This window comes from Impatiens glandulifera, chromosome 1 (assembly GCF_907164915.1).
Source record: "Impatiens glandulifera chromosome 1, dImpGla2.1, whole genome shotgun sequence".
Taxonomy (NCBI): Eukaryota; Viridiplantae; Streptophyta; class Magnoliopsida; order Ericales; family Balsaminaceae; genus Impatiens; species Impatiens glandulifera.
In genome coordinates this window covers 133246309-133262766 of record NC_061862.1, presented here as the reverse complement: position 1 = coordinate 133262766, position 16458 = coordinate 133246309, and the positions used below count along the sequence as shown (strand labels likewise).

The window sequence follows — 16458 nt, the reverse complement described above, 5'->3', positions numbered from 1 at the left end:
TAGAGTGTTGGACTCAATTTTAATGAATGTTACTATGGTTTTGATAAATTAAACTAAATAAGTAGAATGTTGGATTAAAACATAAACAACACTATCGTTTCAAATGATCGTTGTTGAAATTTTCGCAAAAAAAATAATACTTTGAACTCTTATATTGAGAGAAGATCTAGGCACTTTGAATTTGAATAGTGTAGATTTATTTGAAGTTAAAATGTTTGAATTGGAGTAACAATACAAAATAGGTGATAATATATAAATATTACACTAATATTAATATTTTGAATAAAAAATTGGTGTCAAAACAAATCAAAACAAAAAATAAATTCTTATTTTGAAAAATAAAGTTAAATTTAACAACAAATAAAATTCTAAAATACTGATATTAACAAAATTATAAAAAAAATCAATTCATAAAACTAAAATGAAAAGAAAATTCATATAAATAATTAATTATTTTTTGAAAAACCACGTCACTAGATTAAATATTTAACTACCACATTAAATTTTAAAGTTAGTGTGATATATGGTTTTTTGTTTATATATTAGTATTAATTTGAAATAAAACCAGATAGAGTGGTACTCTTTCAAGAATAATTTGTCAATTAAAATAAAATTAAATAAAGATGTCCAACATATTCACAATAATGCAATACACCAATGAATGAAAAATCTATTCATCCAACTATTGAGCTAGAAAGGTAAGATGGTAAAAAATTAATAAGATTCAGGATTCTGTCTTTTTGAACGCAACAACCTTTATGGAAAACTACAAAATCAAAAGAAAAAGTAAAGTGAGATAGCATGATATATAAATAAAGAACCATATATCACACTAACTCAACAACAAATAAGAAGTCAAAGAGCCCCAACCCAACAATAAATAAAGAACTCTAGAGTAATTTATTCTCTTTTTTTTTTTTTTTTTTGTGTATATTTGAATGGAATGAAATGAAATGAAAGAGAAAAGTAGACTAGAGTTTATTATTACCACCAATAATCATGCATGTCCCTTGATCTTCTTTTCTTTTCTTTTCTTTTCTTTTCTTTTCTTTTCTTTTCTGGGAGGGAGGGAAGGATTGAATGAATCTTGTGGAGGAAACAACTTAATAATAAGATTTTTACCTCCCCTTTTGAACAATTAATTAAACAGCAACAGAAGGATCACCCGAAGGGCCTACTACGCTCAAGGGTAGGATCAAAGCGGTGTGAAGCGCCCAAAGGAACCACACCCTCAAGTTGACTTCCTCCATCTTGATGAGATGGAGGAAACTTCTCGCTTTTGCTTTTCGCGTTTGCATGGCTAATAAGACGCCTACGCTGCTTCACATAATCATTAATTCATGCATCATGTGTCAGCAACAAGTTTCCTTCCATTGGAAAAGCTAATCACCCAAAACAAATCAAATTAAAACATAGATCAACATTGGATTGAAGCTCAACATTAGCTTCCGGTGCAGGCATTGCACGAACAGCCCTGTCTCGTGATCTAATTGCTTTCTTAATTCTTACCACCATATACCTGCCCTTTTTTTGCACCTCTCAGCCTGCATATACGGTACCCCACGCAAAAAAAAAAAAAAAAAGAGATAATGTTTGAAGCACGGTGTCCCTTTCTTTAGTCATGATTAACACAGTTCATTAAGAAATCTAACATGCGTGCTTCTTCGTCACGTCGCTTTGCATCAATCTCTTTTGTAGGGAGATATTTTGGGAGCGTAGATGAATCACATGCATAAGGTTCAGTGGTGAAAAACTACATGAAAAGAAAAGAACACATAATAATTAACTTAGAATTGCTTTTTAATTTTTAAAAACTAGTCAAATACCAGAAAAATATTATGCCATTCACTGGAATAATTAATACTCTGTATGCATTCCAGATCTGGAGTCAAACAACTCGACATTAGCATGTAGAAAAATCTACAGCTTTCCCATTAGGTAGAATCAATACTTCATTTTAATACATGCAAGTTATAGGGTAAATGTGAGAAAACTTTAGACATTGTCCATCAAATTCATGCAACTTCATTACCATTTATTAGTTTCAATTGTATAAATACAACCATATTGATTCATTACCATTTTTTTCTAAAAATAAAAATAAAATAATTATTACATCTTTAGTTCAGTTAAGGAAATCATAACTGCACCTCATCTTACTTGAGTGCAAAGTGCAGAATCCCAATGAACACGAAATAAAGCTCACTATCATAGGTGAAACTTAATTAGGCCTTGTTTGGAGAAGGGTTATTTTCCTTATTTCACCATCAATCCCTTCATCAATCAAATTATTTAAGTCACCAACCAAATTACTCTCACTTTATATTTTTATTAAAATTTTAAACATTAAATACAAATGATATTTTAGTTAATTAACCCAAAGACTCCAATTATTCATCAAACAATATACTTTTCAAATAAAAATAACCCATATTATTTCCAAGTAACCCTACATCAAACAAGCTCTTATTATAAAAGGCATCCAATTAGAAGTTGATGTTTTTATGACCAGTTTTCTGCTATCTAACATCTATCTTTTCACAGATGCAAAATGTTTCATCAGCACAACATCAATTGAGTAGAAAAAAGTATAAAAGTTTGCAATCATAAATCTTTCACCTCGAGAACAATGCATAAAAAACTTCCAAGGACAAGACATTTTGTTTTCAAATACTTACTTCACTTCTTAATGCATCTGTTGCATTTTCTGGTTCTGTTGGGTCAATTGAAAGAAGCTTTACAATCAGCGAAAGAGATGATTGTGTAAAATGATTGAATGTCTCAGAAACACAACGCTTGTAAGGCTGACGTGGCTTAAACACAGTTGCATTGGGAGACCTAAACTTTTTCCAGTAATCATCAGAAGGAGAACCACATAGTTTGTATATCCTGAGTAATTATTCTATCTTGGAGACATAAAGAGTAATTGTTAACAGAAAATAGAGATATGTATAACATAAGGGAAACAGTAAATGAAGAAACATAAGCCAATCCAAAAAAAGATTAGGAAACTATGGTGATCAACTTTTTGCTTCAACAAGGAGCAATTTCAAAAGACCTTTTTTTTTTAAAGATGTAACCATTCCATTTCATTGATACACATTTTTGAAAAGGTTGCAAAAAGACCCTTTTGTTATTGAAGTATAAAAATGATGCAGTAAAAAAATATTACCTAATCAATTAAGCAATAACCCTTGAGAATAATCAGTTCAGAATAAAATCTCAAATGAGCAGGTGAAATGTTGACAAAAACTGAATAGTTTTTCCAATTGGAGATCAATTAAAAGGATTTCACTTTTCAGAAACAAGAAAACAATACTCATGCAGCCAACAAGTAGAATTTATAGTTATAATAGGTTTCTCAGCTAATAACTCAGCTAAAATACAACCAGCACTCCAAAAGTCTATGCCTACACCATAATCAGTGGCTCCAAGAAGCAACTCTGGAGCTCGATACCACAATGTAACCACCCGACTTGTCATTGGGTTTCTTGTGGTTGGGTTTGCTTTGAAGAAGATTCATTCAACTATTGAGCTAGAAAGATAAGATGATAAAAAATAATGAGATTCAGAATTTTGTCTTTAGAGTCGAAGAGCCCCAACCCAATGACAAATAAAGAACTCTAGACTAGAGTGTGTTTAGTAACCTTGGAATTGACATTGGAATCAATTCTTATGTTTGTTAGACACTTTAATATTAAGAATTGGAATTAGAATTTCAATGGAATTTAATATAGTGTAATTTGATAGTTCTCAATTCCAATCTTTTTAGGTCGGAATTGTAATTCCAAATTAACATGTTTTTCACGTTTTTGTTTAACACGTTTTTCACACATTAAACACGTTTAACACGTTTTTAACACGTTTAACACGTTTTTCACACGTTTAACATGTTTATTAATTGAATTTTAATTATATTTTATTAAACAAAACTATATAACAAGTTATTTAGAAGTTATTTAGTGTCCTATAAAAAAAGAACAAATAGAGTTCAACTACCGAATAATGGCAATCAAGCGTTTCTTAAAATATTTATAAAAAAATAATATATTTTAAAGAATTGTCATGAATTTTTATTATAATAATTATAAAAAAATAATTTATAGTTTTTTTTATTTATTTTAATTGGACCTTTTTTAATACTTCAAATTTTTAATTTATTTAATTTAAAAAAATTATTTTATTAATATGAATAATAAAATAAATATAAATATCAACAAAAACTTATAAATTAAAAATCAGTTTTAGTTACACTTATTTCGTACTAAATATAATTATAAAAATATTTATCAGCTGACTCCAGCCCATTCAAATGGTGTGATTTTGTCAAGTCCACAATGCAAATTCTCTAGAAAGTTCTAGATAGGTTTTTGTAGTATTTTTCTTTTTGTGAAACTCTCTAAAATTCTCTAGAAATTCCTAGTTTTATGTAAGGTTATCGGGCTCTCTAGAATTTTATAAGAGTTCCTAAAATAGGTAGATATGAGAACTCTCTAGAATTCTATAGGAGTTCATAAGAGTAGGTAGTTAATAGAATTCTCTAAAAGTCTTTAAGAGTCCTAGATCTAGGTTAGATAATAGAAAAGTTTAGAAAACTCTAAGTCAAGGAGGATCTAGAAAGATCTCTCCACTGGTATATAAACAAGTCTTGTACATCACACTATCAGACCTCACACTTGTAAAGCAATAAACAATAGACACATTATTCTCCAAGCTCTTTCTCTCTTAAAATATTTCTTCTTCTTGCATATTTAGAAAACATGACTAGCTAGTATTGTGGCAATCTAGACTAGTGTCGTACGGAACAAGGAGTTATACGGTGACTAAGTTTCAGTCCGTAACAAATGGTATTAGAGCAAAAGTGGTATTGTATACACGTTTGTGCTTCCGCATACGAAAGAAGGTCGTGCTAAGAAGAGATGGATTCAAGTTCCAAAGTCACGAAGGTTTCGACCGACAAAAAGAAGGACAAGAGGTCCAAGAGGGAGAAGTCCGTTGAGAGGTGTGCCGACATGGAAGCGCGGGTGACCAGGCTTGAGGAAGGCATGTGCAAGCACGAGGCTCTCAAGATGTTTAGCACGGTGGTCAAGAGGGTGATGGTGTTGGATGAGGCTAGTGAAAATTTGGAGAATAAGGTCATGGGGGTCGTTAACAATTCGAATCGTAGCATTGGTGACAAAGTGATGTGATCAAGAGGGGAGGGGAGGTTAATGATATCTAGAAGGATATGCTCAAGACAATCTGAGGAGAAGTTCATGCGATAATCGACGCTCTCCGAAGGGAAATGATGGGGAGGCTCGAAGCGATGGAATGTCAGATTAAGTGGAATGGAGGGGAACATAGAGGTGTGACACTTCATCGGATAGATGTTCCCAAGTCAACTCCATTCAAAGGCTCGAGGAGTGCAAGGGAAGTGGAGGACTTCATTTGGAATATGGAAAGGTATTTCCGGGCATCAAGCATACTTGATGATCGTACCAAGAGGGAAACAACACATTTATTCCTGCAAGAGATGGAACTATTGTGGTGGAGGAGGCATGAAACATATATTGATCGAGGCACGTTGCGAATGGAACGTGTCAGGATTTCAAGATCGATTTCAAGCGTCAATTCTTCTAGAGAATGCAGATTTTGAGGCACAGAAGCATCTAAGTCAATTTGTGCACAATAGGACCCTCAAAGACTATGTGAAGGAGTTCCAAGAGTTGATGCTTGAGTTACCTAATCTAACAGAATAGGGGCTTTTTTCGCGTTTGTTAATGACCTAAAACTTCGGCACAGTTAGAGCTGCAAAGGGTCAAGGTGCAGAACATCTCTGAGGCAATTGTGGTTGTGGAGAGGCTGATCGAGCTCAAGGTGTCCGTGGACAGGCCGAATCTCATCAGGGATGATGAGGGAGAAAGGTGGAGGAGACCACCCACGTGATAAAGAGAAAGGTGGGGGAGACCGCCCACCCAAGAAAGGGCATGCACAAAACAACTTAGGGAGGTAAGCCGACGAATCGGGTAAGCCAATAGTTTGTCATATTTGTGGTGCTCATAATCACATAAAGTTTATGTGTTCATTCAATGGGGAAAATGTTGCAGTAGTTAAAGGAACCGAGTCTTCTAAGGAAGAGGAATGGGCTCGAGTGGGATCCCTATGACTACTCAATGCTGTGAAGACTAGTGTTGCAGAGCCGATCAAGTGAACAAAGAGGGCTCGATGTTCATGAAAGATTTAATCGGGGGAAGACACATCAATGCACTAGTGGATACAAGGCTACTCACAACTTCATGCAATAATTTGTATTGAACATATTTGTAAATTAATTTGAAAAAAAATAATTAGAATCAATTACTAAAATAAATCATAGTAACAAGCTTAAAAGTAATAGTAATAAATAATACTTGTTTCAAATAAAATTTTCTAATTAAAATATGAACTACTAATTGAAATGATGAAATTTTTAATTATCTCAAACATATGGGAGATAGATCTTGTTGAATTGACATTGAAAAGGAATGAGGAGGATCCCAAACAAGGGCTTAGAGGAAAAAAAATCCAAAAAATGATTGTTGGGAATAGAGAAAGATTGAAAGACGTGGATAAAGACCATGCCTATTTGTTAATTTTAAAAATATTTCAAACAATATATTTATTTCATTTATTTATTTACAGTGTTTCTAATGAATTAATTTATGCATTTTTTTTGGAAGTGTACCATTTTTTATATATTGTTATTTGTAATTATAGGGGATAAATAGAGGGACTAATTGCTCATCTCTTACTTTTTGCCATTATCTCTTACTTTTTGCCATTGTCTTGGATGTTTTCTCTAGGTTCATGGCTAAGATGGACTTGATGATGCAACTCTTAGGTTCTAGCTTGCTCTTGATATTTTCTATTCATATTTTCATTTATTAACAATAATTTAATGAGAAAGATCAAATTTTAATATATAATTTTTTTTCTTTAATGAAGGAGAACTAACATGACACCCCAAAGATAAAATTCCCCACTAAACTCAAAGCGCTTACCGATGGAATCAAACCCGTGACCTTATAATGAAAAAAATTTCTTCTTTTTGAGACTTATAGTTTCGACAAAATCAAGATTTGTTTGTATTTTCAAACATCTAATCGATTTCCCAAAATAAAAATAAAAAGATGTGGCCACAAGGAAGCCTTTTGTCAATGGCAAAAATGAAACAATGCATATCATTCTCACATTGATCTCGAGCCTTTCTCACCAAACCACATTCATACCACCAACAAACAAAATACAGTGTTTCCACAAAAACACAACTAATGATCTCTCAAAAATGGTACATTATCAACTTCCATTTGACCTTTTATATGTGGAATATTGCACATTCTCACCTTATTTTCTGTTCTAAAACTTTACAAGCCCAAAATCAAATTTAGTTCCATCACACATTTAAAAAAAGCAGTCATTACCACAAATGCTAGAGAATTACAATAATAACCTCTGAACTTCTTTTGACTACAGAAACAGCCCTTACCTGTCGGGGTAGGTGGATCAATGGACCTGACCTTTTCAATTTCTGGGGACAATTTCTGCAGCAGCAGGAGCAGTGCGGGACTACTAACAGGGATCTGATGGTTATCAACAGAACCACCAACGACATTATTCAAGGCGATGATTGGAGGAACCAAACCAGATAGCCCATCACCAACAACATTGTTGCTATTCAAGGCAGTTGGTGAATCTGGACCGGACAGCCCATCGTGGTTCTTTGGTTTGTTGAGGGCATGACAATGTGGGCAATAGTAAGTTATGTAAGGGTAGTCCTCCTTCCTTGAAAGGCCTACAGGAGCAGCAAAATGGAAAAAAAAAAATTGTAAAAAAGACCTAAAAATTGAGAGAGGATGAAACTAGAACAGTACAAGAAATGACAGAATTTATGGTTTTACGAGCAATTGTTTTTATTCATAACCAACTTTTTTTATATAAATGATGTTAATATGTGAATAAATAAGAAATAAATCAACTTCTGTGCTTCTAAATCTATTTGGCTCAATTACTATTTGGGGCTCGAACTTGGGAAGATTTTACCAAATAGGGCTCGAACTTTGAGTTGAGTCATTTGGACTTGAATTATCAAAGATTTTGCCATTCGAGGCTTTTACTTATTCCGTCTGTTTTAAATGACGTGGCAATACATTATATTTTTTTAATTCCACCTGGCGCATTCAAACAAAACCCCTTCTCTCTTCTCCACATTCTCCCTTCTCCTCGGTTATCCATCTTCTTCTTCTTCCATTCTTCTTCTTCCATCTCCGTTTGTGTAAAAGCCTCAAATGGCAAAATCTTTGATAGTTCGATCCCCAAATGGCTCAACTCAAAATTCGAACCCTAATGGTAATTGGGCCATTTATTATTATTAACTTCATATTGATCAAAATCTTTTACAATATGAAGTTATAACTACAAGTTTTAAGATAATTCTTCATTAATAAATGGATAAGAGACTAAGAGTTAATTTTACTTTCTCACATGCTCATTTTGCTTAATCAACTTGTGTTGTGCTTGTTTCGCTTCCAGTACTTATAGAAATGGTTCAAATTACTTTTCACTGCCGCTTCTTAATTACCTCTGTCAAGTTCTTACACAATTTTTGCAACCTCATAAATCTGAATCATTGGCTTAAATATTATTTCTTTCTAAAATGCATAACAATGCATTACGAATTTACCCCCCCAAAAAAATACAATGACTAGTAATTTGAGACATTTCTAAAAGTCCAGGGAGCAAAACGAGCCTATCGCAAATTGAGGGAGCAAAATGGGCTTTTGATGCAAGTTCAGTAAGTAAATGAGACTCTAAATTTATTTATAATGAAAACTATAAACTTATAAATCTGTAAATTTTGTTTTATTTGAAACGGGCTAACAGGTTAAACATGCCTAACATGTTGGACCTAAATGTGTTGTAATGGTCCATTGACCAGTTAATATTATCAGTGGTCATGTCTTGAAAAGATGACTAACCGTTGTGCATATGGCAGTTTCCACAGATAAGAGCATAAGATTGTGCAGGATCTTCCCCCACTAGCAATGCTGCAATTTGAGCAATCCAACCGTTGTTATACTTTGTGGTTCCTGAATAATGTTCAACAACCAACTCATTTTGGGTAACAGAATGCGTATCATCATCCCAACCCCATGAAGGAGATCAAGATTCTGCAACATTGTGCTGCTTTCTGTGCTATTGGATTTGTATAGCGGTGCTTTCCTATTCCGTAGCCCACTAGATTGTACAAACTCTACATCATTGCTCTTCCCAGAGGTGAGATTATTATTAAGTTCATTCCCATCTCCCAAATGCACTTTCAAGCCAGAATCTGCACCCAACTTAGATGCAAGGACCGCTGCAGCTGCTGCTTTTGCAGCTGGATCAGTGTCATATCTCTGCATTAACAATAAAATGAAAATCATTCCATTTTATATGTATTAACCATTTTCATATTCATTCCAGCATCTCAAGCACTAATCTCCAATCAAAATATGGGAATACCAAGTAGGATTAGCCCTTTCTCCAATAATTATAAATCTAAGTTGACCTAGAAAAATACCAAAAACATTGATTAAGGTCATCCTTTTATTGTGGTAAGACTGCATCATTGTGGGTGCATGCTTGGGATAACCAGCATCATATAGAGCCTACACTAGATTCCAAACCCAAAGAGAAGCCGCCAATTCCAAGTTCTGAAGGCAGGCCTGGATGAAGTTTTGTTCCCAAACGTGATCTCACTTGGATTCACGTCCAGATGAGCTATCGAAAAAAGTGTTTCTAAATTGGGATAGTTTTTCATGCTTCTTGCTCATTTATATCACCCCACTTCCATCTTTCTGCATTCTTATACAGAGAATCAAATGAGATTTACTATGCATATAAAATCCCATATGTTTCTCTCGATTCTCTCCCAAAATCCAATTGCCACTGGAACAATCTTTTCTATCAGTCAGATTTCATGAGACGCAAGTAGTAGATAAGGATGAATTCAAACTTATGAGAACCAGCCAAATTAATGCAGAGAGATGAAGAACAAGGGCAATGCACCTGAATTAGCTGTTGAGTGATGTAGTAGTTTGTCTTCTCTTTTAGCTCATCAATCTTGGCTTTCCGTTTCTGCCCTAAGTTTTCTCCACAGTTTTCAGGTTTTTCTCATCACCTACAAAGTCAGTTAAGAGTGATTAAGGGGCTATGGATGTAAACTTCTTTTTGAGAATTAATTAGCCTATCTAAAAGTAGTGAATTGGAACTATTACCGAGTTAATGGTTGATTTTCATTGTCCCACGCAATTGATAATCAGAAGTCATTAAAAAAATATTTAAATCAGGATATTTTATGACAAGGAAGACAAAGAAATTCATAGAGAGACAACCCTTTCTTATCATTTCCAAACGGAACCTGAAAATCATGGAAATTAGCAACTAAAGCATAATGAGAGATTGAAGATAGCTACAGAACTTCCTTATCAAATTAAATGATATAACATGTTTGAAAAGCATATGTTTGACACCTTCATTTTGTTGCTAAGAATGGCTCAATGCTGAATTACCCTGAACTTTTTTTAAAATTTAACATTTAATCAGTGTCTAGTAAAGAATTTTGAAAGTTGGATAGCCACTTTCCATCTATATATGGCTCTAAGCCTCTAAGGCATGGACTGGCTCAACAAGCCTGTGTAATTTCTTTTCTAAAGCTACAATACACCAAAGAAAAAAAAGCATAACAAGTAATGCTCTATGTTAAGAAAATTAACAATGAGAAACCTATGCCAAAATACATCAAATTGGAATTAACAAACATCAAAACATTAAATTGAAAACCATAGAACAGCGGCTAATGTGGAAACAAGATTCTCTACAAGATTTTAAGGACTTACACATCTTGTGAATCTTGATATGCCCGAATATGTGAGAGAAGATAAAACAGGCAAAAGAAACATCGGCAGTACCCGGAATGCTCTCAATTCAGTTCAAGACCACTGATCGTGTTGTCATGATGGCATAGCCCACTGCAATAACCTGAAAATCCAAACTCCCTCGATAATGCATCAAATAATTAACTAGTATAAACAAATTCAAAAGATGAGTAGAAATTTCCCTGAACCCGTCAGAAGGACATTGATTATATTACAGAACAAGTGAACAACAATCTCAAAAGTATTAGTACTTAACAGAATTTTCTTATTTGGAATAGAGCCCTTCCCAGGCCAAAACTAAACCAATAGAGTTTCCATTTCTTTAATGTTAAACATCTTAAAACCAATATTCAAGTAAATAGTCAGTTTGAATGTGTGTGCAAACAATTTGGTCAATATACAAGCTATTGAGGTGATGAAGAAGAAAATTATTTTGCTATCTACTAGGTCAGTTATATGGTTTTTAAGCTATATCTTGATCAATACAAGAGAATCCGACTATAGATGGCAAAAGACACAACAAACACTAACACCTATCAGTCCTCAACTCTCCATTGAAGCATGTTATAGATCAATAGACAACAAAAGGAAAATAAGAAGGCAAGGTTGTTTGGAGGCACTCATAACAGTATCTTGTTTCGTTGATCTTGTTTATTAGCACTTCATTTTGGGACACTGATCCAATGAATAAAACTGAAAGGGTTGGTGGAGAGTTGAAATCCACATCCCTATATCTAACTTCATCAAATCAATGAATAGTAATTGTATATACTAGACAAATATTTAACACATGTGCATAGATACATTAAGAAACAAAAGAGTAATTGCATTATTGAGATGTGCTAATTGCATAAACAACCATTTATATTTTTATGGGATAGCACAAGGTAATATAGTATTTTGATATTCAGCCTATTAGGTATTTCATTTTATTTTTTAGTTTGTCTTTGTTGTACTTGTAGACTTTTTCATTTATTAAAATAAGGCTTGGACTTCACCCACAAAAAGTTAATAGTATCTCTCTCCATTTATAGTATTTCAATCTAAGAAATAGATTTCAATCCAATCTCTATATGCCTTGCACTCTTGCAGAACGTGGAGCATGCTAAGGGGCACTAATATCTGGAGCCTAGAGCCCCGTAGGACCTTACCGAATAGTCTAAATCAACTAAATATTCATAGTATTATTAAGAACAATGAAAATGATCTTAAAATTACACCATGTATTATTATAACAAAAATATCATATAATAATAGTAGTAACATAACAACAATATTAATATATAAAGTAGTAACAAAAAGTTATATAATACAATTGGAAGCGCTTTGATGTGAAGTGGGGAGCCATAACTGTGGGTGTCATGCTAGTTCTCTTTAATTAAAAAATATATATATAATAAAAAAAAAGATAATAATATTAACAATAAAGTAATAAGATAAAAATGATGCATATTTTTTGTCGATATTGTAAATATATAGATTAAAATGATATTATTATAATTTTTAGTATTTGTCGAAGATGTAGTGTGGAGAAATGGGGTAGGACATATAAACAACAATCCACACTCATTCAATTTTCCTCCACCATCCCTAAAACCGGTCAAACTTGGGAAATTATCCATCAATTCAACTAACAATTACCTGGTTGGTTTTCAGTAATGGACATTCATGACTCATGATACCCTGTTTGTGTAACTCTTCACCTTAATAATGACATCAACAAGAACTAAATCATAAACTGTAAATAGAGATTAAATGTGTATACATAACTCCATGTGTGTATCTAAGTTAAATAGAGATAGGAAATTGGAGGATATGGTACCTCCAAATCACAGTGAAAACTATAAGATGTCTTGCAGTCATCCTCCATCTCTGGGCTCTTTCCCTCATCCTAGCCAAGAATAGCATTTTCCTTTCTTCCATTGCGATATATACTGAAGCCTCTCTCAAGATTATCATCTTGTAATCGGAACATTCTGTGCCATAATCGAGATAAAAACCTCTTTGTTTCTTCTTTGTTGTCTCATTGTCTTTCTTCCCTTTTGTATGCAAGTCTGAGGTTTCATCCATTCCTTAGTCTTTCAATTGTGCAGACATTCCTTCAAGTTAACAGCAACATCAGAATGATAATTGCATAACTGTAATTGCACAAACATACCACTAAAATAATAATAGGTTGATAAACTTTCTAATAATTTGTATTTAGCATATATATTTTATTGTGTCTTTAAAGTTGTATTTATGAAATAGTTATGTTTTATCAAATTTCAATATTTTTCTAGACAAAAAAGACACAGTAGTATAAGCAAAAAGCTGATACTTTTTGCTTTTACATTAAAGGCAGATATTCCAGGAATTTATTGCAATCTCACATACAATTCACATAGAGTGCTTGGTAAGTAGGTTGTAGATGGTTATTCATGGACATTTATGGTACACAAACACTATCTAAGTTCATATCAGAATATCAAAACAGGTAAATACGAAGGTTAGATGGAATGAGGACAAAACATAATCTGTTTTGCTAATTTAGTTCTAGCTTTGTAATATTTACAGAGAAATATCTTAAAGATCTACAAATAGTAAGCGTACTATGGGCTGTAATATTGACTGAATCTATAATTATCTGAACAGCCATTCTCAGGGAATTCAATCAATAGATCAACAACACAACACCAACTCTTATTTCTTAGATTACAGAGTAACCTCAAAGTCCAAGTTGATAACTGCCTCTCCTCTCAACACAAGAAGTAACAATAACTGAGAACCAGTTCAACATCCAAAAAAGGTCAGGCAAAGGATAATAAGAATAAATACTAAAACCCACAAACTAAATTTCAGAGTTGTTAAGTTTTACTCCATGAATGAACCCAATGGCCTATACAAACCCCTAGAATCACAGAACAGTCCTATTTTTTAGGCATAAAAATCTAAGCGTTGTCTGAAGCATTATAGTATTCTACAGCCAAAGAAAGACAATATATACTATAACCCACAAACTAAAGCTTCAGTATAATCCACGGGCATAGTATAATCAAAGGGGAAATTAAAACTGAAGGGCAATTAACGGAGTAAGTCAATATAATACCGCCGGGCTCCGAGGACGCTGAAACGACAGTCGGAGTTGATTCAAGAGAGGGACGACAGAACCAGAGGAAAATTCTTGAGCTTAAAATCTGGAATCGATAGTGTAAAAGTGAGAAGAATCGACCTATTGTATATGAGTGATTGTGTAAAAGTATAATCCACCGATTTAGAGGGAACCTTTGATATGAAGTTGAAAACCACGAGGAACATCAAAGACTAGATCTGTCAAAATCTTAGTGGGCAAGGATACGCGTTTTTATTTTGTTTTATTTTTAAATATTAAATTCGCTCTAAAAGAGATGGATAAATATCAAGCACCAACCGGTCATGAGTTATATTATATTAAGTTTTACTTGTAGCTCATGCGTCGGAGAATTTGAGCAAATGATTCTAAAAATAGGCTTAAATGCGTTTGGTGAGGGTGGATAATTTAAATAGTGTTGGTGACGTCCTTTTTTTTCTGACGAAAATGTCCATATTGCGTCACGCATCCTCCAGTTGCGTGACGCACCCGAGTGTATTGTGAAAAGTCCACAATGTCTTTGCTATATAATTAGAAAAAATTTTAGATCTTCCCATTTCTTTTCATTTCTTTCTTCCTTGTTCTCTCTCTTCATTTCCCTTCTCCCCTTCTCCTCCTTCCATCTAAAAAGGCGACATCCCCGACGAAGACGTCGGAATCTCAACTAAACAACCATGTTCGCTGCTACTGGTATGTTTTCTCCTTCCTTTATTTCTTTTTTGAACACATTGTTTGTTAGGGTTTAGGGATTATGGATTGATTAGGGTTTTACCACCGTTGCGGCAGAATCCAGGTGCGTCACGCATCTGCCTCTTAAATCATTCAGTAGAAGGAGAATGATTGAATTACTACTAGTATACTAGTAGTACTGTTTCATTAGTCTATTTCATCATAATACTCTCATTTAGAAAAGAAAAAAGGAATATACTTTTGTTTGTTTGTTTTAGTTTTGCAAGGGGATATTACTTTTTGGACCTCCTGAAACTGGGAAAACCCTTATTGCTAAGGCACTTGCAACTGAAGCAGGCACAAGTTTTATCAACATAACTGCCTCAACTTTATTATCAGAGGTAACTAACTGTTGAATTAAAATTTTATTTTGTTTCTATGGATTTCCCTTAATAGGAAGAAAACAACTACTGAACACTTGTGTTTACAAATGATATTTGCAGTGGTTTGGTGAAAGTGTCAAGATATTCAAAATTCTCTTAGCTAAAACAGTCCATGGCGGAAGCAGGAAGACAACATGGCTAAAATTCTCTTGACTTGTGTTTACGAATGATGAGGCATCCAACATGAACGAGCTTCGAAAATAGAATGAAAAGTACGGTCAAGATAGCAAAATGTAACACTCAGGAAGACATCATCTTTTGGCTTTGCTAATCAATCTGAATTGCTAGCTTCTTCTTGATAGATAGAAAAATATAACACTCATTTTTATTTATTAGTCTTTCTTTTAGTTGAATTAATTTCTTTTGCAAGTAAAGATTGTTTAATTTTTTAACTATATGTTAATATATAACTCAAAAACTTTTATTAATAATAATCAGCATTTGAAGAAACAAAAACATTGCTTGAATTAATTTGGCATACTAATCTCCAATAAAACTCCAATCACTCTTTCCATAATTCATCTACAAGCCAAAGCCAAAGCCAAAATTACATGGATAAAATGGAAAGCCTTTAGGGCTCATACATACATACATTCATACATACATAATACATAACAACAGTGTCTAGGGAAGGTTTTCAGGAACTTCTCAGTTATCATCATCTCTTATATCTTTTTGGCTTTCGGGGTGGTACCGTTGCTGCCTTCTTGTCTTTCCTGTGCTGCTAGACCCCTAAACATCATTCGTCTGCACAATTATTAAGTAAAAACATCATTTATTTAAATGACCATTTGCATTTCAATCATTAAAATATCCTCCAATAGATAGATGTGTGCACCAACATCAATCTGATATGAAAAAGAGATAAGGGTTTTAAAAAGGGCAAATCACAAAAAAATAAAATCCATTAGAAGTAGTAGTATTCTAAACAACTCTAATAAAGACTTTTCATTTCTAAATAGAATTCTACATACAAACCCATTTTAGAGCACATTACACACTCAAGTCCATACTATAATAAAGTGATTTTTATCATTCTTCAGGTATGGTAATTAGCATATTTGAAGTTATAATAATTGCCATAATGCATCAGATTGCAATTGCAAGAGAAAATGCATTTTCCTATTTGTGTAAAAACATAGGATATCCTAACATTACTATTTGTGAGCTACTTCCAGGCCTTGTTTCTGCACTATGAGGACGTAATGATGTCAATGCTGATTGGTTTGATGACAATGCTCCAGAGGCTGATGATGGCCTAGAATTTGAACCCCATGAACTTGGAACAGATTCATGCCCTCTA

The 16458-nt window shown here is 33.4% G+C and overlaps 1 protein-coding gene across 1 annotated transcript; it reads right to left on the bottom strand.

Moving 5' to 3' along the window:
- Positions 1–7290: 7290 nt before the first annotated feature.
- On the bottom strand, positions 7291–13004 carry LOC124943844 (endoplasmic reticulum junction formation protein lunapark-like). Its single transcript, XM_047484307.1, is given in 6 exon segments — positions 7291–7810; positions 8994–9177; positions 9180–9413; positions 10066–10169; positions 10392–10417; positions 12757–13004. Coding segments are annotated over 6 exon segments (1224 nt in total). The 3' UTR covers positions 7291–7382.
- Between the last annotated feature and the right edge of the window lie 3454 nt (positions 13005–16458).